This window comes from Colius striatus, chromosome 1 (assembly GCF_028858725.1).
Source record: "Colius striatus isolate bColStr4 chromosome 1, bColStr4.1.hap1, whole genome shotgun sequence".
NCBI classification, from domain to species: domain Eukaryota; kingdom Metazoa; phylum Chordata; class Aves; order Coliiformes; family Coliidae; genus Colius; species Colius striatus.
The window spans coordinates 64,868,484-64,895,675 of NC_084759.1; the positions used below are offsets into that span (position 1 = coordinate 64,868,484).

A 27,192-nucleotide genomic window follows, 5' to 3' on the forward strand; every position below is an offset into this window, starting at 1 on the left:
ACAATCCATTACCTCAAACTGACTTTTGTGTTATTTCACTTATAAACTGACACTTATATGATCAGACAAATCAACACAACTACAGTCCATAAGTCATATTAGCAGCTCCTTTTCTCTTTAGGGACTGGTAAACAGAAAACAGGAACTTCCAAGTCCAGAATAAAGTCAGGAATTCAGGGTATAAGAGCAATAATAACAACATCTGGTGTTAATATGAGTATGCATGTCCTTAATTTCCCTTGTCTCCCTTTATCACTGCATAGGCAGTGAGGATTAGGTATACAGATTAAATGACTGTGCCACAATACCATCCTGTGCACAAATATTTGCCCTTTTACAGCTACTGAGTACTTCACTGTATTACATCTGATTGCCTGCTTCACTGGCATTTCAACAACTTCAGAGTTAATGCCATTTCACTTTCAGTCTTCCTTATGTGTAGTCCTCTGTTCTTCTGTAAAATCTCAGCACAGTGAAATTCTGTATGGTTTTGCAATCCTCAGGGTACAGCTTCAGAAGATACAGCAGGTATATGCACTCATATATCTCTCCAAGCTGAGGTGAGGGTCGTTCATGCCAAATTCAATCTCAGTTTATACTATCTGACTCTCATGGAGGGTAGGCTCAGACCAGAGCTTTTAATAAATCACATGCACTATCAATATTCACACGTGTAGTACAACACATTTGACTTCTTTGTGTTTTTAGGCAACATGTTGACATGTGCACGAGAGAAGCAGTGGATAAGGAGCAAGTTTAACAACTCAGTTAAGTACCAGGAAAGTTAATGACTTTTTTGTCAAGTGTTTGGCCAAGCAATGGATATGCCCAGTATATCCAATGGCACTTTTGAAGTAGGAGCAATTGTTAAGTCCTTCGGGAGAATGTTACATCACATTATCAAATTATATTATAATCACAGGAAACACTGGTTGAGAAGAACTGAGTCCTTTGAAGGATTTGGAAATGCCAAGACATATGTATCCACAGAGCAGAAATCCTCTTCAGTAAAAGCTTAAGCCAGAGAATGGCTTCTGATTCAGTATAATTTTTCAATAGCTATTCACCTTGCTGACAGAAAGAGAGCCTCTCGCTACAAGAAGGACATTGAGGTTCTGGAGAGAATGCAGAGGTGAGCTACCAAGCTAGTAAAGGAGTTGGAGCATGTCTCATGAGGAAAGGCTGAGGAATCGGAGAAAAGAAGGCTCAGGGGAGACCTTATTGCTTTCTACAATTACCTGAAAGGAACTTGTAGCAAGGCAGGGGTCGATCTGTTCTCCCTAGTAACAAGCAATAGAACAAGAGGAAATAGCCTCAAGTTGCATCAGTGGAGGTTCAGGCTGGATATCAGGAGGAACTTCTTTACTGAAAGGGTTGTCAGGCATTGGAACAGTTACCCAGGGAGGTAGTTCCCATCCCTGGAAGTGTTTAAGAGACGGAGGGATGTTGTACTGAGAGAAATAGTCTAGTAGTTGTTAGGGTTGGGACAAAGGCTGGACTCGATTATCTTAAAGGTCTCTTCCAGCTGAAACAATTCTGATTCTATGACAGCACAGATGTGTGCCTTATCCCTTTTCATCTGCAAACCTGGCAACCATGTTGTTTCCATTCTGTAAATCCACATTTAGCCTATACTTTTACCTGAACATCTATGTCCCAACTATGCTTGATTACAAGACATTTGGCAAAGTATTTCATTACAATGAATCTTGGGACATTGCCAGGGCACCCAGCACTCCATTTATGTTCTCAAGTGCACTGGGAAGGTAACAGAGTTCCTCTGCTACAGTTGCATGAATTGTCAGTGTCAAAGAGATGACTCTTCAGAACTAGTATTAGTTGAATGCAAGACAATGCTGAGAATGGGCTGAGTTTTGATGGTCTCCTAGCAAACTGAGAGAAGACCAAATAGATTCTCCATTGATTTCTCCCCATGGGTACTAAGAGGAAATATGGCTCAATTTTGTCGAGAAATTTATGTCAGATTGATATGTTCTGCCAGGCAGCTAGTAATAAAGGAGCATTACCATGGTTTTGAATGGCATTACTAAGTCTGTTTTTCAAATGATAATACTACGTATCAGTATTCAAAAGGGTTAGGAGCATCTGTACATAGCAAAGACCTAATTTTCACATCATCTCAGCAGAAGGCTGCTTAGGGTATAATGTAGACAGCAGTATCCATGAACAAAATACTATCTCTATCCCACCCCACTCTTCTCTCTGCCAGAATAAGCATTTACAGAATTCTCAGTGAAACAGGAGGTTGGAAACAGTCTTTACCATTCCTCCAAATCACTCCCACTTGGCTTCTCTGGACCACAAAGAACTCAGTATTGAATACTGTTAGCCTGATCAAACCTGCACTACTCTTTCTAACCTCCGTTTTCACCTCATTTTTGTGCTTGACATTGTGCAAAGCCTGCATGTCAAGTTCTCTAGGGCAGAAGCCACTTGAATCTGCTCCCAAGCAAGATTCTTAGGAAATAAAAAAATACAAAACCAAGAGCACCTAAATAATAATACTTTTCAAATACTGATATTGAGGGGTCTCAAAAGTACGAAAATGTAACTTACATCATTCTACATTACTGGAAATTGTAAAATAAAAATGTTTTGCATTATGCTTCATGCCATGTGGCAAGTCCTAAGCAGAACTAATTTTCTGCTTCTTGTGCAGATTCCTGAGGAAACTCTCTCTGGGATAGCACTTAATATTGGGGTTAATATCATCCTAGCCACTATAACAATTTCCACATTCTTCTTCTCAGATCTCAGACTTGGCCTCTTTTGAACACTATCTTCTCAAAATACATGTGTAGTTTGTTTTCTATTAGCTAGCAAAATGTGCAGTTCCCTGCAGCATCTTCTGTCTCCAGAATTGTTATACAATTGTATTAAAGTCACAGCCCTCAGTTTGTGGTTGAGCCCCTTCTGAGCTTTGGCCAAGATTATAATAGTGCCCTTTGGTGTTTATCTTGGTAGGTTTCGCTGGCATCAGGTACCGAAGGTTCTTCCAAAATCTGGAATTCGTGGGAAGAGATTTATCCTTTTTCCACTTCACAACTCTCTTTGATGGCAAAAGAGATAGTGATTCAGGCAAGAAATCATAGTCATTTATAGGCATATATTCAATTAATATGATCTTAGTTTTTCCTTCAACTAGGGCTTTATGCAGTCCACTCTCAAGTTCATATATGGCTCTGTCAGAAACGTAGTTCTGGCTCAGTATAATGATTAATCTTCGGCTTTTGTCAATGAATGAATGGATATCATCAACAACGGCTGCAAATTAAAGATAAATGTGTTATTAAACTAAATTGGCACTGAAACAACTTATCCTTTAACAATCACACATGTACCTAAAATGTTCCCCTTATAAAGTGACAGCATGTAAGCATCCTGTCTATTTGAAGAGATTAATAGAGAAGCATTTAAGTGTTCTGCATGGATAAGACCTTTAAGATCATCCAGTCCAACCATTAACCTAATATTGCCGTGTCTACCACTAAACCATGTCCCTCAGTATCTCATGTACATGTCTTTTAAATACTTGCAGTGATGGCTGCTCCACCACTTCCCTGGGCAGCCTGTTCCAATGCTTGACAACTCTTTCAGTGAAGAAATTTTGCCTAAGAGTCAGTCTAAACCTCCCATAGTGCAACTTGAGGCTCTTTCCTCTCTTCCTATCACTCATTACATGGGAGAAGAGATCAACATTCACCTTGCTACAATTTCCTTTCTTATAGTTGCAGATAGTGATCACGTCTCCCCTCAGCCTCCTTTTCTCTAGGCTAAATAATCCCAGCTCCCTCCGCCACTCCTCATAAGACTTGTGCTCCAGACCCTTCACCAGCCTCATTGCCCTTCTTCAGACATGCATTACAGATTAAGAGTCTGTGAAATTGAGCTTAGGTAAGGCCAAAGCCTGTTCTCTGGAGCAGAAAAAAACCTACATACAATCTCCAGCTACCCTGTACAGCTGTCTGTCAGTAATCATATAGATAGAAGGCAACAGCAAAAATTACTTCCCTCCAACCAGACATCTCTTTCATAATAGATGCCATTGGAGTGATTCCACTGAAATACACCAGCAGCAATCTCTCTACAAATATCCAGTAATTCTCAAGTTACTACTTCCTTTATGCCACCAAATGCCCATATATATTGAGAAGTATACTGGTTACTTCTCAATCCATAATCCAAGGTTGAGAAGACTAGCATATGATGACAGTATGAGTTCCAATTGGCTTTCAGGTCCATGACTTTTATAATTACAAGTAACAAATTAAATCAAATTCAAAATCAGTGATGATAAATCAAACGGTGATACTCTTGAAACATCCATACACCAAAATTCTCATGCACAACTTGCTATGTTTCCTTCAGCACCATGGGACAAGGTCTACAGAAACCAGGGATTTCGAAAACATGCCTTGCAGGCAAAGGCAAAGCAAATTGCAGGAGTAACCTAAAGAAAAGTGAGAGGGGAAGGAGGCTGACAAGGGTATTACAACACACCAAAGGCTCCTGTAAATAGAAGAAAATACTCTGTTTTCCATATTCACAATGGATCAGAACAGAGAAAAGGAAATACATTACAACTATTGTAAAGAAATAAGCTAAAACTGTTGAAACAATCAGACTGAACACTTAAAAAAGCCTTCTCTTAATAAGGAGGGAGAATAACTGGAAAAAAAAGGCTCGGGAGACCTGTGGAAATTCTCAGGTTAGTAAAATATGTCAGGAATGGATACAAGGAGACACGATTCACAGCCTTGTTAAGAAGGCTGACTGACTATATTGTTCTGTGTTTTTAATAACAAAATCCTATTCCTCAACTAGATCTTTGGACTAAATGGAATGCCCCAGTATTTTTTTTTTCCAAGCATCTGCAAAAGACCATCTATCCATAGGCCATTTAGAGAAGCAAAATTCCATGTTCTTATTTCTATTTTGTTATGGCATCAATTATATTCCAAAAAATGGTTTCAACCATCACACTGAAGATACAGCAAACATACGCGCGTAGTGGTTTTGCCTGGGACAGGTTTTTTGGTAGCGGGGGGTTATGGGAGTGGCTTCTTTGAACAAAGAGTTGCCAGAAGCTTCCCCTGTAGCTCACAGGGTTAGGGCCAGTCAATTTGAAGCTGGACCCTGCAGCTGACCCAGGCCTGGCCAATTAGTGTTGGAGGTAATGCCTCTGTGATAACATATTTGAGAAGGAGAAGAAGTTGTTGCGCAGATGCAAAACTGAAGCAGCAACAAGGAGTGAGAATGCGAAAACATCTCCACAGACACCAAGGTCAGTGGAGAAGGAGGGGGAGGAGGGTGCTTAGGCTCTGGAAGAAAGACTCCCCTGTGATATGTGGTGAAGACCATGGTGAAGGAAGTTGTCCCCCTGCAGTCCATGGAGGCCACTGGGAAGTAGAAATCCACTTGCAGCCCATGGAGGACCGCATGCTGGAGTGGGTGGATGTCTGAAGGAGGCTGTGACTCCTTGGGGAGTTCATCCTGGAGCAAGTTCCTGGCAAGACCTGGGAGTCCATGGGGGAGGTATCCCTGCCAGAGCAGGTTTTCTGTCAGGACTTGTGATCTTGTCCGGGACTCACGCAGGAGCAGTCTGTCCCTGAAGGACTGTTCTCCAGTGGATGATCCATGCTGGAGCTGTGTGTGTGTGTGTGTGTGTATGTGAAGAGCTGCCCCTGTGGGAGGCCTCATGCTGGAGCAGTTTGTGAGGAGCTTCAGCCCATGGGAAGGACCCATGCTGGAGAAGTTCATGAGGGACTATCTCCTGTGGGGAGAGACCCCACAGTGTAGCAGTGGGAAATGTGATGAGGTCTCCTCCTGAGAAGAAGCAGTGGCAAAGTCCATTTGTAATGAACTGACCACAACCTCCGTCCCCCATACCCTGCACTGCTGAAGGGGAAGGAAAGGGAGCCCTGGGAAGAGGGAGGGGTGGGGGGAGGTGTTTTTAAAATGATTTTATTTCTCATCTCCCTGTTCTTATTGTTTCTTTAATAAATCAAACTTTTTTCTCCCTGAGTCTGTTTTGTCCGTGACCCTAATTGCTGAGTGATCTCTCCATCCTTATGTCAAATCAAAAGCCATTTCTTATATTTCTCTCACTCTTCTGTCCAGTTTAGGTGGGGGAGTGATTTTATGACTTGGTGGACATCGGGCTAAACCACCACAACAAGCTACCTGAGAACAAATAGTACCACAGACATCAGCTGCTCTGTGCAGGAGGTGCAAGTTAATCACTTGCTCTCAGCAAAAGCAGGGCAAGAGCACTATTACTGTGAAACATCTGACATCTGTGTTCTCAACTTTCTCCACGCTATCTTTTTCATCTATGCATCTTGGTTCTGTGTAACTAAAGATATGTGTGCAGCTCTATATAAATATATAGATACAAATATATCTACAAAATATATAAAATCTGTGCATACGAACTTTGCATGCACCTAGTCCAGATTAAATGAAAAATGTAGCATTTCAATGCACAGTGTATTTGACAGAACTCCTAAATATAGACTTTTACCTTCATGTGAAAATGATGTGCCTATTTAATGACACGAATATTTATTATACTGACCTCCTCCAGGGGTTACATCCCTTTCAAATATACATAGCTTGTACCCAAAGTTTTCTTCCAATATCATGGGTAATATCTTCAAAGCAAATTCTCTCTCTTCTTCAGTAGGAGAAATGCAGTCTTTTAGATAAGACACAAATGCATCATATTCTTTTCCATCTGGAAAGAAACCACCAATCATCTTTTCAGCAACCATTAGAAATGCAGTAGCTAAACCACTGTTCTGGTTTTCAAAGTTACTATCTCAGTGGCAAAGCATCTAGAAACTCCTGTTCTTTCCTTTGATAACCCAGAAAGTCCTCAAACAAAATATCCTGAATTGATTCAAATTTGATACAGAAGATTCTGATTGTACTTGTCAAATATTTGAAAATAACATATCGTTTCTACAATAACAGTCTTCAAAAAACATTGGATTAATTTAAGCAGTTAATGTCACATCTTTCATCATCAAGAAAATGAAAGGAAGCAAAAAAATTACATCTACCCAATACTGAGAAATCTCCAACCACTGCAATTTATTCTAGACATATTCAAGTTGATCCAGAGACTAAGGAGGGCTAAGAAAATCAGGTACATACATACAGCAATTGTATATATGTATATACACCACAACTTTCAGAAAAATTACAGCCAGAATTGGGTAACTGTCAGGCTTATTCCTTAAACGAAGGTCACCACGATGTTGCCTGGTAAGATACTGGTAGTGTCCCCTCCTGCTCTCCTAAGGTGCATTTAGTGACAAACTTTTAAACATTGCAATGGCCTCTGCAGTCAAACAGGCATTTTAACTTTCACCTCACTGAATGGCTTCAGTAAGGTGAAAACAAATTTCTGTCACTCTGCCTATCTGACAACTCCAGAGTGCTCCTTCTCTTTACAGATAGATTATTGTAAACTTCTCCACCTTCATCAGCTTTTGTGATGAAGAATACAACAGAACAGAGAACATATAATCATGTCCCTTCCACTACCTGCTCCAGAGGCAGCTTCTTCACTGTGTTTTTTTGCTCACTTTAGCAGATGACCATCAAGTTTTATTTTGCATATTTTTCACTGTTTCTGGGCACAAAATTTCTGGATTACTTTTGTCTCTTCCTCAAAGATAATTGTTTTATAGAACCTACCAGAAACTATTTTTTCAATCAATACACATTTCAACATCAGCATTAACCAAGATATACCTCCAGCAGTGTCATCTCTTCTGCATATGTTCCTATAATACAGAGCTAAGTCCACTCTAAACATGACACAGACAAACACTGCAGCTACAGCAACACATGGAAATAGTACAGCAAGGACCATTCCAGTCGTAAATATGTGCACAGGCAGATCTTGGATATTCCCTGTAAAACAGAAACACAGGGAATTATAGCCTCAGCAAAGAGTATTATATGGCAAGATTACTGTATTCAGTACTGAAGGCATCTTAAAATCATCCTTAGTAATCACGATGTTGATTTGAGCCCTTTCCTGCAAACACCTCAAGCACATACGCATGTCATTTGTCCTAGAATGGAAGAGAACTACAGAACATGGATTACTCTAAAAACCAAAGAAACGATCTCACACACCCTTCACAACCACAAATTAACTGCACAGACACTGGCGATCACTCACTTTTATGAGTTTTCTTCAAGGTTCTATATTATTTCTTGTTACTGTCTCAGTCCATCCAAAGCTCTCCTCGATGTCCCCTTTAATCTCTTAAAAGACCAGATTTTATTTTCTCTTCTGTTTCTAGTGTTTTTCTTAATTATTATTCTGTTCTTTTTGTCTTTTACTTCCAAATATAGATTTTTAACCCTTTGTGAAGTCTTTATGAAGGTACTGTCAAGTCATGTTCATTGTAGTTTAGATACAATTTGCTTTATTATATGCATTACATTTGACTAGTCTACTTTTGTATATTTCCTCCCAGTAAAGCTTGGAAAGTTCTGAGAGAGATGGAAAACACAAAAAGAATGCCAATTTGCCATGAATCTCCTGGACTATATATATGAACTACTATTATATGGTAGGGGTCCATAGCTAGAAGGATAGAGTCCCTGACAAGAGAGAAACCATTGACCAGGACATTTCAGGAATTACCAGGAATTTTTGTATTGATCTTTCCAAGAAAAAAACAAAAACCCATACGAACAAACAAAAAAAACCCACAAAAAAACAACCAAAACATCAGATTTTCATTTCAGAAATAAATGCTTAATAAACAAAGTGATCCAAACAGTTGCACCAAGTTGTGATTAACCCCCATGTTCTCACCAATCTGATGAGAAGAGCACAGGGAACCCTCAGCCGTGAGATCTGACAAGATGCCACCCAGGAATCTGTCAGCCAAAACATAGCTCAGCCTCTCCAACTGAGTCCATAGCAGCAGCAGAACTACAGAGCCCTCACACAGCTGCTCTAGCAGAAATGCCTTTGTCTCAGAGGAGGAGGGAATTACTCAGGGGACTGTTAGGTCCAGTACTAAATGGACCAGAGCCTTCATAACCACACAGATATATTTGGAGATACATTGTGAAATCAGTACTCTGCCCTCAGGATTAAGGCTAGCACAATTAATAATATGTATGAGAAATATGACTCATAAATTACACCATACCATTCTTCAGTTTCACTACTTTTATTTGTGTTCTTTCATTAGCTTGCAACATGCAGGTGAAATTATGATGCATGTCCTCATCTGTTACTTTTTTAATCCGTAGTAGCCTGGTGACATAGAACTTGTTTCCCAACCTGCAACAAGGAATGGTGTTAGCAACAGTATCCATACAGAAACCTACAACCAGTTGAGACGCAGATTTTGAGGAAAAGGTTCTAAAAAAACCTCAGACTGAGGGTTGTGGCATTTTATTTTTAATTTGCAGGTCATTATCACACACAAACAAAAATGTAGTATTTTCAGGAAACTTACTGTAATTTATTGAACTCCTCTTCACATATTGAAGGGTCATTCTCTAGGATACCTGTGCATTTTGCTGGAAATGTTTGATTAATTAACCAGTAGAGGCTGACATCTTCTCTCATATAATAACCCAAGAACCCTGTGCAGTTGAGTATCTCTTCTTTACCTAAACAAAGCATAACATGAGAAGATGTAGTCAGAAGTAGCATTCAAGTTCACAGTACAGTAAAATGTCAGCTTTCCAGGCAATGAGTCCTGTCAGCTGTGTTCCATTCTGGACTTTGTAGCCCCTGCATGATGTTTTGTAGGTGTTCCATTTGTACTGGTGATGCCTTCATCAGCCATGCACAGGTCTCTGCTGCAAGTTGTTGCAGAGCGATAGTCCTTTCACTGCTTTCTCTCAGATAAACTGTTACAGCAAAAAGAGTTTAAACAAGCCACAGAATTTCAGCCTTTAGAGAAGTAAGGGAAGTTGGACCCCCATGATCCTTGTGGGCCCCTTCAAACTCAAGATACTATATGAGTCCATGAACTAGATTGTGTTTTGCAGGCAGAGAACAGAAGAGGACTTCCTATCATTAGTGCTCCAAGGCCAGGTTAAAGCAACTGAGTAGTAATTGGAATGACAACCAATAGATTATAATAGCTAAAGTATACATTATTACTCAGTAAAAACAAAACTATTAGACCCCCTGCTGAAGTCTCATAGACAAAACTCTCATTCCAGTACCACACCTGGAAATCAGCATAATCCTGAACATACGAACAAGTCACAAATCACGAATCTGCTAATTTGTACCATTTCAAAACACTAATTGGAACTGACAGGAAGTCCAGTAACAGAGTCCAGTTAATTGCAAGAAAAAGTAAAACTAAAAAGACAACTGTAAACTTGGGAAAATAAAAGCAAAAGGCTGCAGCTCTGGAATGTGAGATTTGATGACTTACAAAGCATTTTAGTTTATACATTCTTGACCTGATGTTAGCTGAAACTTTACATCACTATTTCTAGGCTATGCCAAGCATAATTTCCAGGGAACACATCCAGAAAGCCTTTTTAATGAGCCACAAAAGGCACAAACTAGGCCTGCACAGGAGCTCTCTAAGGGCATACATTACAAGCTGACTTCTCAAGACTTATCAGAGTGGACTCTTCTAGTTGGACTGGTTAAGAGCCTTTGAAGCAGGATTCAGCCAACAATCTGCACATCTGAGATTCAAATCTTAGAAATCACAGTTGTACAGATTGACATAAATTTCTAGTATCATCCACCTTGCACTCTTGCCTTTTCACCAAACACAACAGCTATTGTACAGATTGACATAAATTTCTAGTATCATCCACCTTGCACTCTTGCCTTTTCACCAAACACAACAGCTATTTTTGGGGAAATACTACAGAACATTCAGATGCATTAATAAGAGTGTGGCCAGCCAGTCGAGGGAGGTTCTCTTCCCCCTCTACTCTGCCCTGGTGAGGCCTCATCTGGAGTCCTGTGTCCAGTTTTGGGCTCCCAAGCTCAAGAGGGACAGGAAACTGCTGGAGAGAGTCCAGTGCAGGGCCACCAAGATGATCAGGGGACTGGAGCATCTTTCTTGTGAGGAAAAGCTGCAGGAACTGGGGCTGTTTAGTCTGGAGAAGAGGAGACTCAGGGGGGATCTCATCAATACTTATAAGTATTTAAAAGGTGTATGTGAAGAGGATGGGGTAGTACTTTTTCCTGTAGTGTCCAGTGATAGGACTAGGGGTAACAGAAAGAAGCTGGAACTGGAACACAAAATGTTCCACTTAAACATAAGGAAAAATTTATTTGCTGTGAGGGAGCCCTGGCACAGGCTGGCTGCCCAGGGAGCATGTGGAGTCTCCTTCTTTGGAGTTTTTCAGAACCCACTTGGACATGTTCCTGTGTGACCTGATCTAGGGGAACTTGCTTTAGCAAGGGAGCTGGACTGGATGATCTCTAGAGGTGCCTTCCAACCCCTACCATTCTGTGATTCTGTAACATCACATAAACAATGACAGGTTTGAAAGACTATGGACATAGCTCATCCAAAATTCTCTTCACTCTCCACCATGCCATCTGTCTCATCACCCAGCAGGTGATGACTTGGCTTATCAAATGGCACATAAAGGATGAAAGATAAGTGGCTCATAATTGTTTGATGCTGAATCCTTCTCTGGTCTAAGGGTTGAGACAAGCACAGTAGATGGGAAGAACTGTGAAGGAAGAGTGTGCTGGGAAGCTGGAAGACATGAGGCATCATAGAATTAGGGTACTATCATTGGGAAAAGGCCCTACCCACTGGTATTTGTAGGAAAGAAGGTAAATGAGCATCTGAGGTTGGCCTGAGCAGATGAGATACACATATGAGCAACAGAGAAGGTAAATATGATCTTCCAGACTTTGAAAAGAAGGACTAGGAAAACAGAAAGGAGAATCCCTCAGGCACAGGAGAGGAAAAAGACAGATAAACTTCTGTTTCTAAAAATTAATTACAGCCTCAAACACAAAATCCTGGATCCTGTCCAACACTGTGTGAAGGCTGCAGAACATGTTATCTAACCTACTCACAGCTAGAAGCCCAGTTAAGGTCTTGGCTTTTGACAATATAATCAATTATTTGCAGCAGTAACAGATTTCATGTTCACATTGCCAGGGCTGTGAGCCCTTACAATTCTCCTTTCCCTGCAGAATAGTGCCCTCAACTGCATTAGGAATTAAGGGGATTACTCATTATTGCTCTTTGCTGAACAAAATGGACATCTATCACACATTGATCCACAGAAATCTGTCAACAAAAGAAAGCCATGGAGAGATGGTTTATCATCACCACCACTTTCTTCTTCAGGCTAGTCACAGCAGAAACCTCAGCTTCTGCATCTGTAAATGGGTAGATTTAGTGTATTTGTACATGAATCGTGGAATATACTAGGCAAAACAACCAGATGTGAGGATGGATCAGATCCAGGAGAGTGCACAGACAAATCTTAGTTTGATTACACTTAACCAGACCATCAACCATAAAGAGATCAGAACAAAAGCATATCTATGCAGTAGCCACCACAAAGACTCTTGTACTGATTTCATACCTATTTCTGTTTCAATTTCTTCATCACGTCCAACTATTTCCAAAGTTACAGCCTCTGGTGCATCTAAAACACAAAGAAATATTGCTATTCAACTAATAGCTTATATCCTACCCTAGCAAAAATTGCACACTTGCTTTATTTCTAAACCTAACATCTGTTTCTAAACCAAGCATCTGAGTATAAAAATGATGCATTCCATTTAATTCAAAGAAGAAAATCTGGACTCTGGCATTATTGGACAGTTTAAAACACAGTCTGTCCTGTTGAATTTTTTGCACATACATACATATATAATTTACAAAGGTTGGAAGCACTCTTCCCCAGAACTCTTGGTGAGTTTGTGTGATTTACAGCAGCTAATTTTGAAAAAAAAAGAAATGAAAAAAACCAAAAAAGCCCTCAAAAACCTCTGCAGGGAAAACATACTAAACAAATTTTTATAACTAGTAATATGTCATATAAACCTCCAGTGTTGCTTTTTAATTTTTTTTAAGCTATTTCAAATGAATTCAGATTACCAGATTTGACCACCCTTACATATATTTATCAAAAGAGGAATATACTTAAAAACTTACATAGTAAAGGGAACCAAAAACCATGCTTTAAAATTTCCTGAAGCTTTCTTACCTTCTTCTACTACCAGCTTAATTGTATTTGTGCTATGGTAAATCTTTCCTTGATGATTGATTAAAATTTTACAGGTATATATCCCAGAGTGTTGTAATGTTAAGACTTTAAAATCCAGTTCTCGCTCTGTTTCATTTTCATAGTTCTTACAGTCCTGTATCAATAAAGACAGAAAATACTATTCTGTAGCACACGTATTAAAAACCTTACAGAAGTTTAAAATGATTTTTTGAATGGTTATTGTCACTCTTTCACCATCTCAGTGACATTTATGGTCACTTGGGCTTGGGTCTGTAGGTGCCAACTGCTTAGGGCCAAAAGTAGTCTAGAATTATAAGGAGTTTCCAGGTTAAAGTAAAATGCCTCAACAATAGGAAGAGTATCCATCTCAGAAGGTGTCAAGAGTTGGGCTCATTTTCATTTACTCTCCCTATCCCCCAAAACAAACTTTGGTTGGTTTAGGGTTCTTTTAATTCATAGCACATGCTAAGTGAAATAGTCTGTGAGAACAGTGTTATTTTGTTCTGCTCCGATCAAGAAGGCAACTGTCCAGCAAACAGACATTTCCTGAATGCACATTCTTATTACCAGGCTCTTATAGAAAAGGTATGTGTAACCATCCCTGTTTTATCTCAGCTTAGGATGAGATAGGAAGGCTTTAAAGTCTGTTGCTTGATCAAGCACCAAAGGATATTTTAAGTGCAAGGATGGCTCCATCATCTGTCACACATGATATTAGGCATTAAAATATTAGGCATTGGTATACTTAGCTTAGCCATGACAGCAATTACTCTGGGGAATGGTCCTTTACTAATGAAATCATAACCACTTACGGCCCTATCCATCAATGGTCGTATCCTCCCAAGCCCCAAAGGACAAGCCAACAGGGCTGTGGCTCATTCTGCCAGGCAGAATCCAGAGGCCTGTACTTAAGTGGCCAAAAAATCCCTTACTGAAATTGATTCAACATGGAGTCAACAAGGTCTGTTACTCCAACCAGGACACCTGAGAGTAACAAGGAGAATTGGTCAAGGCTATGCATAGGAATGGCGTAGAAGAAACCTATTCAGGATGCTTCATCTGATGGTTGAGCACAACCCCCAACAGTTACAAGTGCTTACACAACTACCATCTATACTCTGACAAAAGCTGTTACATAGAAGACTAGTGATTTGCCTAAAATGAACAGAACTGCACATTTTGCAAAATAGGTTCAAAAATGGCAAAACTGCAATTGCTTTACAAGCACATGTCAAATATAAACCAAACACCTTGGCTCTTCATTTAGTGTCAGAGTAATATCTGAATTGGTAAAGTAGCAGCTGACTAAAGTAGCTGCTGGCTAAATCAGCAAACAGACAAGCATCAGAACTTTTATCATTCCAAACTACCAGTTTATTAATAATTTATGGTTACAGGTACATTTTTCTAACAAATCTGACAGCAGAGAAAAACATCCTTTTGTATATGTGTCTAAAGGCTTTTCTCATAATCACCTGAGAAATTAAATCTTTACAAGGTTTGTAGATGCTTCTAAAGAATTTGTTTGATAACTTATTTTTCCTGCAGTCAGATGTTTTGTTTCTATAGCAAATGATCTGGTTGACACTGTTTCAGTAATTACCTTATACCACGTTATGCTGTCATTTTCATTGACAGACAAATCACTGCATTTCAGTGAATGACCAGTTCCAGCAGTTTTAATTTCTGTAGTTAAATGATTTTTGTTGAAACAGCTGCTTTTATTTCTTTCAAGTACATTCAAGGTCCACTTTTGAATTGTAAGATTTTTGTCACTGCTATGAAAAAAAAAAAAAAGGGTAACATTAGTTGTAGAAGCTTTTTAAAGGAATATAGCTTGTTAGGTTAAAGGTACATCTACAGTGACTTAATTAATTATGTTCCCCTTTATTACTTTTCCGACTTCTAATACATATTATTTCCCATAATAAAAGAGGTTCTCTTACCTAAATCATCTTTCACAAGGCATTTGACACTACAATTATACCTATGAAATATGACAATACATGTTATATTGAATAGAACAATGATGCAACAATTAGTGACATCATGTCTGGTCACAAATGACTAGAATAGTTTTAAGACCTCAGTTCAGATTTTGCAGGGTTTATGTCCTACACACTGCTCAGGTTTAAAGCATTAACTGAAAAATATATTTGTAAAATATGTCCAAAATATATGATTGTCAACTCTGCTACAGTTCACAAAGCAACATTATTAATTGTTTGATACTGTGCAGATAGTCACTGACATTTTGGAAATATTCCTAAACTACTTAAGCCTCATGAACTACAGAATGACTCAGGGATTCAAGCATGTCTAGAAAACAAGGAATTTTGGAAGGAATCGTTTCTTTGTCTTTCAGTCTCACTGTCCAGAGGACTACAGTAGCCAGCCACCCCAGGTTGCCTGGAAGAGACAGTAACTCCTGTTTCTGCAGCAGTCACCATGTCTCATGCAGAATCTATAAAAGAATCGGATTGTAGCTGTGAGTTCTTTCATTGCTGGATATGTCCAAACACATGACTAGCAAGGGAAAAGAAGCTGGAGTACTTTTAGCTTAAGTTTAGCAAAGCTGGCCTAACTTTGGCAAAGTTGGGGCTTAAGAGAATGTCGTATGCTGCTGTAAATTAATGGGTGAGATTTTGCTATTACTGCAAAAAGCTGTCATTTTTTACTTAACAAGTAGGGTCTGACAAAACAAAAGCAGCAATGAGAGAGCACTCCCTTCTGGTATCAGTCATATCTTCATAAATATGTCTGAATCTTTCTGTCTCCAACAAAAAACAAAGAAATTGTTCCCAGGAGAACTGAAGCTAGTCGAGAATCATTTTGATAAGAACAGCTAAGGGGACAAAGCAGTTGAAATGGAGAAGCAAGCCTAACAAATTTATCACCTAACACACCATTCTTGACTGGTCACGTCTTTTACTGTTATAAAGACCCAGTAGGACTATTAGGGCATCATTTATATCATGAATTTAAATCAAGTTTTTAATTCGGGCTTGTGGGGTTTTTTTCCTTTTAAAGCTCCCAAAACAGACTTATTTACGCATTTTCTTGCCCTCTTCACATTGTAACCCTTTTTCAGCCTACACAAGTTCTCTTTTTTCACTTGAATAACTCATTACTCACAATTGCAATTGATTATCTAAATCAAAACACAGTGGTTTAGTTCCTCAATTCGTTAACTATTGTGTCATAAACAGGAAAACCCTTATCAAAACTTTCCATCAGAGATGTGATGGCATGGGTATTCAGGGTGGGTAGAGTCCTTCTCACCTATTCTGCAACAACACATTTACACATTTAAATCAGAGCTAGCAATCACAGTCAGAAGCTGGAACACAGTAAACAGTCACCTTTTTAGAGTGCAGTTTATATGACCTATTTTATATGATTGGTTTAGGACAAGATAACCTGTGCCCTAGAAAAGCCTCTCTCTCCCCATGAAGGTAAAGGTACCAAAGATAAGTTTAGGTGTAGACATAAACATTAGCTCTAATTAATTCCACCAAGTCTGTGTGATTCCTTAGGCATCACACGAATATCTGAATACTGCTGGAGAAGCAATTACAGATCTAACCATAAAAAACACATGATTCTACCCTCTAGATTCAGCAGATGGACAAAAAGGATCAATAAAGACACATATTCTCATGAGCACACTCCCTCCACAGAAGAGGCTTTCCTCTGTGATCACATTTGATGAAATCGCTTCAAGAAAGTGGATCAAGATACTATACCTGATGAGCCAAAATCTGGCATGAAACTGCTCCCTGGAAGGTGTCAAAATCATACCAATGCAAATTAAGATGAATTTGGCTAATCTAATTTCTAGTTGTCTGCCATTTACATGATTTTCAACAACAACAACAAAGCATTAGGTTGTATTGTAATATCCAAGTTGTTATGTTTCTATCCTATTTTTTCACTTGCTCAGATTCTTTAGTAATAATTTGTGGGAAACAAAACCATCTCTGGTTTAACAGCCTTTCAACAACCCCCACCAAACGCACCAAAGAGGAATAACATAAACTAGCTTGACTCAGAAGTGGATGGAGGGAAGTGAAAGCCCTTAGAGAATACAAACTAAGTTTACTGGATACACAGCAATCTCTAAATCATCCCTTAGCTATTTCACAGCAACCAAATGCTGTCATCACAATATTTCAATCTACTGCAAGAAACTCTTAATCTGCCTTCCAAACTACAACATTAATTCTAAATACATGTGTTCCCACTGTTTTCAACTAATCTAAGCACTTTGAAGAAGTGAGCAGTATTAGGATCTTAAAATATATCACGTGTTTATCACAGATCTCTGCACTTCCGTTTTTGTTCAGGAACCTGCAAGTTCTCTCAGTTTCAGTGTCACCAACACAGAGCAAACAGATGACCTGCTTTTTGTATTCAGGCTTTTTCTTTGATAACCACAGGAGACAGGCTACAAAAAAACCCATATAAATTAGAAATCCTGCCAAAGACGGGTGTCACGATTTTTCTGCTTACCATTCCCATCCTTTATTTTTAAGAAACACTGCTGAAGATGGATACACTCAGGCTTACAGGTGATGTCTGTTGATCATTGAATTTATATCCTAAGTTTACTGTTCTGACACAGCAACACGCACATACGCCCACTTTAACTGTCTATGCTATGTCTCAGTCGGACACTCTGCTCTAACTGGAAAAGTTCTGGTTCTTCTCCAAGTCAAAAAGAAAGTAGAGAATACATCACAAATACATTGTTACATAATTTTCACCTCTGGCTTCTTGTATGTTGTCAGTTGTAACAGATCAGGAAAAAAAAAAAGCCCTAATGTAATTAGTTTGCAAAATCTGTCAACATCTGTTCTCCTACTGTTGTAAAAAATCTGCAGTATATTTAATTGAAACTTTGTTCACTAAAACTGCCTAAGCAGTTATAAGCACCCTGAAAACCACTTCCTACACAGCTTACAAATACTTGTCTCTAAATTACATAGTTGGAAAGAAAAAAGATAAAATAAAAAAATACTTGGAATGTCTGCTTTCAAAACCAAAACTTTTAACCTATTACAAATTCTCTGAAATGAAACTAATTCCACTCTAATTCTCATCCTTATTAAATCTTAAGCCAATTCAGAAGGTCATAATAGCCCATGATTTTTCCCTATCAATAGAGACTGAAAGTCCTCTGTTTCTGAAGAAAATTGGTTTTGTAAAGAATCTTCTGTAGTTGCCAAAATGTAACTGCTTCAGTATGTTTGCCAGTAGTGAGGACCATCATATAAACGAAGCCCAAGATCTCATTAAAACACCATGAAAAACATTCCCTTATGCATATTGTTCCAGTGGTGAGGCTTGTGATGAGATCCCACACAAGATTTCAAGACTCTGGCATGTGTTTTCATTCTGATCCTAACAGATATTAGTATTTGTATGGTCCTAACACAAAATCAGTACCTGTACGGCCCTAACAGAAATAAATTTGGAAAAACAAAACCAAACCAAAACATGTTTCAGTGGTCAAAATATATTCTTTTCACTAATAATCTTTTCTTTTCCAAAATAAAATCACTTTTATTCAAAACTGAGTTTTAAAATGTAGTAGGATAATATAGTCCTAGAAAATGAAACAAAAAAAATCAGAAAAATCACACCTCTTAATTCCAAATGAATGCTCTGATGTAATCCAAACCTTTCTTCTGAGTATCTTTCCTAAGCAAATCAGAAAATCAAGATATTTCACAAAGGACTCCTACATTTTTGTGGTTTTCAGAGAACACTTACTTTAACAAACTTCATCCTAATAGTTTTACTTAAAGTCTTTTCCTGTTGTCACCTTCTTCTATACATAAGGCTGCTCTCCTTGGCTTTGAAATTTACATTTATTTCATACTCATTTTACAGAATTCTCATTTACCATGGATTTACTGTCATTACTCCAAGTCTTAAAAGTAGTCACAAAAGCAAAAGGATCGTGAATTAAGGCTGGAGTTATCACAGTTTTCCTCTCTTTATTTTAGATTTCTTATTTATGAGAGTCTCCTTCAGTAGCCTGGGGAGTCGGGTATGCTCTACACCTATCCTTTCCAGTGTCAAAGTAAGTCAGAGCACACAGTGCATACCACTGGTTAGGTGCTGGCAATAGAGTTAGACTTAATGGCTTTTTAGCACCATATCTAGTGAACTGACTGTATAGCAAGGCCATCAATGAAGCCAAAATTTAAAGCTAAACTCTGATTTGATATGAAAAGTACAAGTCGACGACAACAGACAAGCCCATGTCAGGTATTATCTAATGCTAACCCTTGTACACCAAAACGAAGCAGCTGGCTTCATCTGTGCTATTTCAGATAGACATATATACTCAATAACACATCGCCTTTGCACAACGTTGTACAATGAACTAGCCAACACTACCATTCTCATCACCTCTAAAGATAATTCTCTTAAAATTAGGTTCAATGTACATAAGTAAAGTTTTTCTCAAGCTCTACCTACTCTTTGATAAAGAGGACTCTACAACTAAAAAAATACAATCAGGTAAACACAGAAGAAGTATTCTACCAGCAGACTTTTCATTTATTATATTTCACACACTGTGCCTTGGTACTTTCAAAAATAGTATCAGCAAGATGATAACAATAACAATATAAGGGAAAAAAAAACCATGAAGTTTTCATCTTCCAAGTTAACCTGGAAGTTAACAATTGAAGTTGAGCTGTAAACTATCAAATCTGTATCTGCAATGTTACTAGAGAAATATGGAGAGTATTTTTCAGCATCTGTGGTCCTGCAACCTTTATGAACCAGACAAGAACCTTCAAAGTATTACCTGGAGAACAGTACAAATCATTACATGCAAAATGATCTGCTTAAAATTAATTATTGCTTTAGTTGTAAACGCCGAATCACAGTTTTGGTGCAAATTAGTTTAGTCCTTTAGTCTTTCATGGTGATCTAATGAAGATTACCATCAAATAATTGAGGCCCACCTCTATTTCTCCCTTTGACTCATATGTTCTGCAGCTGTGAGAAATCAAATCCAGTTATTCAATTTATTCTTTGAACAGCTCTAAGCATGCAAAGGTTTGTCTAGAAGACAGAGTTCAGCTACATCACTCTTTATTACTTTGCTATACAATTAGACCACTTGCCAGGCATCATAGCACAAGATCCAGTCAACACAGTAAGGAAGAACAGAAGACGAGCAAATGTTTCCTTTTACTTGGCAGTAAGTAAAACTACTGTCCTTTTCGCTTGTCAGTGGACAGAAGGGTTGCCTATCACTCATTTTGCTTAAGTAATTAATCACAAATGAGCAGAAATGTCACCTGCCTTATCAAAAGGTTTACAGAACCTTTAAAAGGCTGCAGTTGCCTCTAGTTATTCATAAATATCATAGGCCTGCTTGGATAGTTACTGTGAAACACTATGGAAAATGACACCACAGTTAACATAGTTCCCTGCCCCTGTACATTTGCCACAAGCAATGCAAAGTAAGACAAAGAAATTACCTTCTTCGCAGGCAAGTGCAAAGGCAAGATGTTCACCCACTGGCTTCTGTACTCACCTGTGAGTGACAGAGTAATTCCCAGAGTCACTGAGTTCAGCTGGCCAAAACTCCAGAAAATTCATTTGGGAACCAATTCTGTGGCTTTCTTTTATCAGTTGTTGCTTTCCAGCAATTTCTTTGTACCAGTTTATTGTGTATGCTTCTTCCTGAAAATGTTCTTGCATTGACTCAAGATAACAAAGGAAAAAATATTCCCCTTCTAGCACATCAATGGAGGCACGAAGGGGACACAGCTTCTCTTCAGAAAATGAAGAAAAAAAATACATTAGGAAGCCAAGTACTTATTTCAGGAAATTGCATTAGCCTGACTTTAAAGTGATTTGCTGGTCTTTTATAAAGTAACTTTCTTTCAGCACCGTGGTTTGGCAGTATTTCTTTATTCCAGCAATACTTAACTGAAAAACTCAGGTTTTTTCCAAGTCTTTATTCTACCTTACCCAGGCAAAACCAGAAGGAAAAAGAAAATAGAAATAAAATTAAGTTAAAAAAAAAAGACATTTCCCTAACTTTCTTTCACGTGGGTCCAACAATGTCAGAATCAAATGGGGAAAAATGGCAGAATCTGGTCTCACTCTACTGTAAAGCAGTTGCCACAAATGGAAGGGGAAAGGAGAAATTTTTCAGGTATGGTTTAACTTGAGGAAATATGGCTAATCCTCAGAATAGGCCAACTGACATGGAAGCAGAGATCCTATCAATTAACATTTACCTTTTCTTACCTTCTTGATCAAAACAAAATCAATATGGAACTAGATTTCTTAAAAACTTCAGATATCTTTAGGAAAGTTACCCTGGAAGGAGATCATGTGTGTAATATGTAGTCTCAAAGTCTACTTTTCTATTCAAATTTCACAAATGAACATTTGCATACAGAAGTCAAAGAAATCCAGAAAATGGACCATGATCTAGTATTAATAGTAAAAAAAAATAAGTCTTCTAGTTTTCCTGAGGTTCTCACAGATTGCTGTTGTTTAGCAGCTCTTGCAGTCACATTTCTGAATGGCCCAAAAAGAAGCAGACTCATTCCCTTCCTTGCTGTGCCTGTTCATACAGCCATGCTTCCACACATCAACAGGTGTCTCCAGGAAGCATCTCTACTCTTTTCATTTCATACTTTCGGTATTTTTGACCAAATTTCCTAGCTGGAGCTGGGCTGAGATTGCCAAAATGTCTAAAGTTTTGTTCTTAGTTGCAACATACAAACCTTGCCCCACTCTAAGCAACTGTTAGGAAGATGCCACATATTCAACAAATATTTTGAAGATTCTACCATTGAAATGAAGATTTTATACTTACCAGTGGCAGCTTCAATGACAAACATCAAAAAAAAAATCAGAGTCATTTTCTTAAGTTACTTCTCACTTCTCCAGAAAAATGAAACTATTTTTTCTTGCTTGTTCTAAAAATCCAAGAAAAATAGATTCACAATTCATCACAAGCACAGTGATTCCTTTCAGCACATGAGCAGTGTAACTATTGCCTGCTACTGAAGATGCTTTACAAATGGAAAGTTACCCTTTTTTTTTTTATTATTATAACAGCTATTTCCATCATCAGGTAATGTTTCTAGACTTTTCCTGGCAAATTTATTTTAAATTCAGGTAGCACTCCAGGGTTGCCTTCCTCTATTTTCTTGCTCACTAGATGTATTTCACATCTCTGATTAAACTGACAATCTTATAGAAGCACTCAAATTTAGATCCCAAGCCATTAGACACCTACCACAGCAGAGGACAGTGCTTTTCTTTCTCCACAAAGAGTATAAACTTTGCAAGACCTTGTAGAAACATGTGGTAGAAACTTCCCTTGCTTTCAATGAGAACCGCACAATGTTGTCAGATTGGACATCTTGATGGCTAATTTTGAGCCTGTTAGGAAACAAAAAGAGCTATAATTTTTTCTGGCAATTTTGTATATGGAAGCAAAATACATCACCTGAGAGCGGTAATGTTTCCACTGAGGGAGAGGAGAAATGAAGAAGCTCGTATTCAATCGCTTTATATGTAGTCAACTGTGTTTTCAAAGACAAATGGAAATAACATCAGCACCTTCTCTGAGATTCCTCAGAACAGCAGGTTATACTGAAAACCAAAGGCAGAGCCAGTCATAAGAGTCTCAGTTTTATTTACAAAACAGACAGATTAGAGGCATAATAAGTTTGGTTCAACCCCTGCAACCAAGACAGACAACCTTGCTTAGTCACTGACCCAAATACTCACAGATAAATGACACACATGTGACATATTTCATAGAAAGCTGCCAAAAGAAATCTCGTTAGCGTTACGTTTCTTTGGTTTTATTACCTAAACCTCCTGCAATCTGAGAAAGTACATACTTACTGTTGTAAGACACTGCCCTGAGATTTAGTCAGAAACTTCCCTTGATGTAAAGGACCTAGAGGAAGGTGGCTACTGCATTTCCAGCAATATTCCACAATGATATCAAAATCCGTAGCAGCTCTCCCTCTCTTATCTTTCATTACAAATACGCTGTCATCCCATAAATCACTGTAAAGAGAAGAAAGGACTGTTTCACATCTCCTTTTTCAGATTCACTTGTAGGCAGATCCAGATTTAGAAAACAAAAGAAGTTGGATGCCAAGTACTGCAACAAGCAATTTTAAAGAGTCATACAGTAAACTCCTCGGACCTGGTTTCAGTTCCCTTCTACACATGGGAATTCCAGCTGCTGCACTTTACAAGGAAAGAAAGGCCTCTCTATTTTCATTTCTTGAATTTACTTTTCATTTTTCACCCTATCACAGTCAGAAGAAAAACAGCTGTTGCAAACTACAAAACTGTGATCCTCTACACAAAGATAAAATCATTTATCAACAGATTTTGAATTCTAAATCTCATTCTATGTTGTCACATCACGTCAGCACACAGTGGAAGTTTTGCTGAATTCAGAGAGACCTTCACTCTTTCAACAGGGATTACTGAACACAGCATAATGCAAGCTACTTAGTAATAACCAGATTTAAGGTTAGTGGCTACTAATAACAAGCAGAACATGGGTCTTTAATCTTAGTTTCACATTGCTCTTGAACTTGATCAATTTGTCTGAAATTATTCTTTTCAAGGCTAACAGTATTTACGTTTGAGCCATATGGTTTGCAGTACTCTAAAAAAAAATGCTAGGAGGGGGAAAAATATGGGAGGAAAAAAGATAAATGCGTTTGGTGAAAGTCAGTTAATATAAAGAGATTCTTCAAGGGTCAGAAAACAATTTTTAATTTTCAGAGCTACAATGGCTTTATACATGTTTTTCAAACTTCATACAAGGTGATAGATGGAATTTTAATAACATATACTTTTCTTAAAAATCAGTGTCATTGTGAAGCCAACAAAATCTTTTTAAAAATTAAAGGTTTAAGTTTTGTAACATTAATGATACCTCATGAGCTCGGTAATAGTGTGCATTTAAGCATCACTATAATTATTCCTCATTTTTCCAGAATCACCAAAAGATTTTGGCATGAAAGGGAAGCTGATCCTCAATTTTGGTCAAGTAACTTGTTTTGATCAACACTTTTGGAAATCCAAATTTGGTCCCAGAGGGTTGTGACTTCTTTTTTGTTTTAAACCAACAGATTCTTCTAACCTAGATGGTTTGAACAAACATTTTGGGGTCAAGGAAGGAAAGCACTCAACTTACCTCTTCCAGGATGGTTTCTTGTGGAATTTCAGTCTTTTTCAAATGTCACTATACATTACAGTGCAGGGAGGAAAACAGAAAAAAAGGTAGATGTGAGAAATCCAATTTTATTAGCATTAATGGAAAGGCGATGTAAAACTACAAACATTAACTTCCCATAACAAGGCATTTGAGGGTTGGTACACAAATGTTTTAGGCATGTCCTTTGGCTGGTGCTATATACAATAGCACTTATGGAGCTTGTCCTGCTACAAGGCCACCTCAGTGTGAAGGAAAGGGCTAGGGGCAGCCCGGGGTGAGTGACAGTGCAATGTCAGCGAGTGGGTGTATATTGAAATAAGCCCTTTTCAGCGCTAAACTATTTATGACATCTCTGTCATAAGGAAAAAAGTACATCATGGGCCCGGTAGAGAGTTGGAAAGTGGTGCCTGAGTTGAGGCAGGACCGTGGGGCAAGCAGGACTTGAAGGGCAAGCAGGGCGCTCCGGAGACAGAGCCGCGGCCGCAGACGGCGACTGCTGCCCCTCAGCTCGCAGCTGGAGCCGAGCCGGAGGGATGGGGCTGACAGGGCAAAGCGAGGGACTCCACACATCCTCGCAGATGTGTTATGATCAAGCCGCTCCCAGCGAGGGAGGCGAGAACCTGCTGCGAGCAGCCCACGCCTCCCTCGCCCTGCCTGCCCGTCCCTGTTCTCCCTCGCTGTCTGCGGGCCTTACCTGCGCGGCGGGCGGCGGCCGCGCCGGGAGCTCCGTGCCGCGCCGCTCCTTCCTGCCCCGGCGCGAGAGAACACCGCGGGGCCTCCTGACGGTTTCGCTGGAAAGTCTGAGCCCGGTGGTAGAGCGGGGACTGAGGCCGTGCCGCAGGAAGGAGAAGGCGGGTTGAAGTTTTTCCAGGCTTACCGGGGTGCCGAGTCGTCACCCGGAGGCGGGTGAAAGCCGAAGAGCAACTTTTTTTTAGGAGGCACGGGAAGGGGGGAATGTGTCTTTCCTCTCACAACCTTCCCGGGCTAAAAACAAACAAATAAATAAAAAGGCGTAAGGAGGTGATGTGTTTTGTTATCTTTAGTCGAAACGCCCCTTCCTCTGCTTTTCTGTGAAATACCCGTTGCAGGACTTTTTCCAAGAAGTGTGATGGAAGTTGAATGGAGGTTTAGGAACGTGCACATTAAGCTGCATAGTCTATTTTGAGAATGAGGAGCTGCAAAGAGATAAATTCTCTCCTGGTATTCTGCAAAGCCCTCAAAAGAAAAAAAAACAAAAACAAAAACAAACCCACAAACCAAATAAACCAAACTATAAATACACACCACACCCCCCCCAAGCGTTACAAAATACGGTGTGCAGTAAAAGAGCAAAACTTGTGAACTTACAATACTTTGATCAGAAATGTAGCAACATGTCTCTCAAATGCCTGTGTTGGCATCCCCTTTGGGGAGAGAGCAATGTAAGGTTTCAAGACAAGAAAAATTTCGTAACTCTGTTAGTGAAGAAGGAGAGTGTGTATTCACTTCTAAATAAGCCCCTATGCTAGTAGCTGAGCCTACTTTTTAGCCAAACGTTGATGTATTGGAACTGTAGTTCCATCAGGGATTTCTGACAGCCATTTTTCCTGCTGAAGTACTGTTTCTGACTAAATGATTGTTTGCCACTGTTTATTCTCGTGAATGGTTTATTCGATATGTACTGTGCAATGATTCCCTATACTTCTAAATAATGTTTTCTTGATAACAGCAGGGAAAAAAACCTCACCCCTTCAGGATTTATTTTATTTTCAAATCACCCTTTTAATCTTCAAAACTTTTTTGGTGACATCTGCCTCTATTTCTTGGGGGTTTTGTTCTTTTTTTTTTGTTCTTTTTTTTTCCACCCTGGACAGCTGGGAATGTAGAAGTTCCCAGTAGCAAAAAGAACTGTCACTTCAGAGGTAAAGCAAGCAGGTTACACTAAAAAAGCTGTCTTTGTCTGCATATTTTACTGCTGTAGCAAGCAAAGAGATCCTAGAGTGTTTTACTGTCTTACCTCATTTGTTTTTCTCATCACAGGTTGAAGCAATTGCATATAAAAGCAATCAGACTGTTAGGAAATACAAATTAGCACCACTTCAGGAAAGACAGCTAATAATCTGACCCAGTATAACTACTTTTAAAAAGTGTACAAGATACTTTGCAGTGGGTTTTGGTCTTAGGATTCAGTGCCTGACTTTAAATCTTAAAAGACAGCATGTTATCATAAAGAGGGTAATGGTTTTACATGTGAATCAAAAAGCAATTTAGCAGCAAATAAAATGTTGAAGTAAAATGACACCAGTTTTTTCCTTTGATAGACTAAGTCTTGACAGTCACAGCTTGGAATATTTTTTTCTCTTATTCACTCTTTTACAGCAATATTTTCCATGGACTGCTCTCACATTCATTTAGTTTGATGCCCTTTTGAAATACTCTCAAATTTCTGAACTCTCATCAGTGTTACAGAAAGTGCTGTGTTCCATTAGTCCTTTCAACTAATGTAATAGCTATCTCTGAGATACGTGAATGTGTATGAAAGGAGAATAAAGTTTACACTTTTTGGTCCTCAGACTAATATAATTGTAATGGAGAAGTCATAGCCTTGTAATATGGAGAAACCTAACCAAAAATAACTTCAGCTTAATTTTTCATTGTGAAAATGCCATGATGAAAATGAAAGTTTGCACTAAAATTGAAAAATAGATTTTTGTGTGGAGCTC

General features: G+C 38.8%; 1 protein-coding gene across 1 annotated transcript; it reads right to left on the minus strand.

Annotated features, from left to right (window-relative positions):
- On the minus strand, positions 1 to 25,626 carry IL18R1 (interleukin 18 receptor 1). Its single transcript, XM_061988486.1, has 15 exons — positions 25,570 to 25,626; positions 25,185 to 25,474; positions 24,470 to 24,517; positions 23,152 to 23,319; positions 22,535 to 22,680; positions 22,109 to 22,211; positions 20,810 to 21,050; positions 14,852 to 15,026; positions 13,228 to 13,381; positions 12,601 to 12,663; positions 9,519 to 9,675; positions 9,207 to 9,340; positions 7,783 to 7,944; positions 6,599 to 6,757; positions 1 to 3,285 (listed from the first exon to the last, which is right to left on the minus strand). Exons 6-15 carry the CDS (start codon positions 22,152 to 22,154, stop codon positions 2,885 to 2,887), a joined length of 1,692 nt encoding a protein of 563 aa, XP_061844470.1. The 5' UTR covers positions 22,155 to 22,211; positions 22,535 to 22,680; positions 23,152 to 23,319; positions 24,470 to 24,517; positions 25,185 to 25,474; positions 25,570 to 25,626; the 3' UTR covers positions 1 to 2,884.
- Positions 25,627 to 27,192: the final 1,566 nt, after the last annotated feature.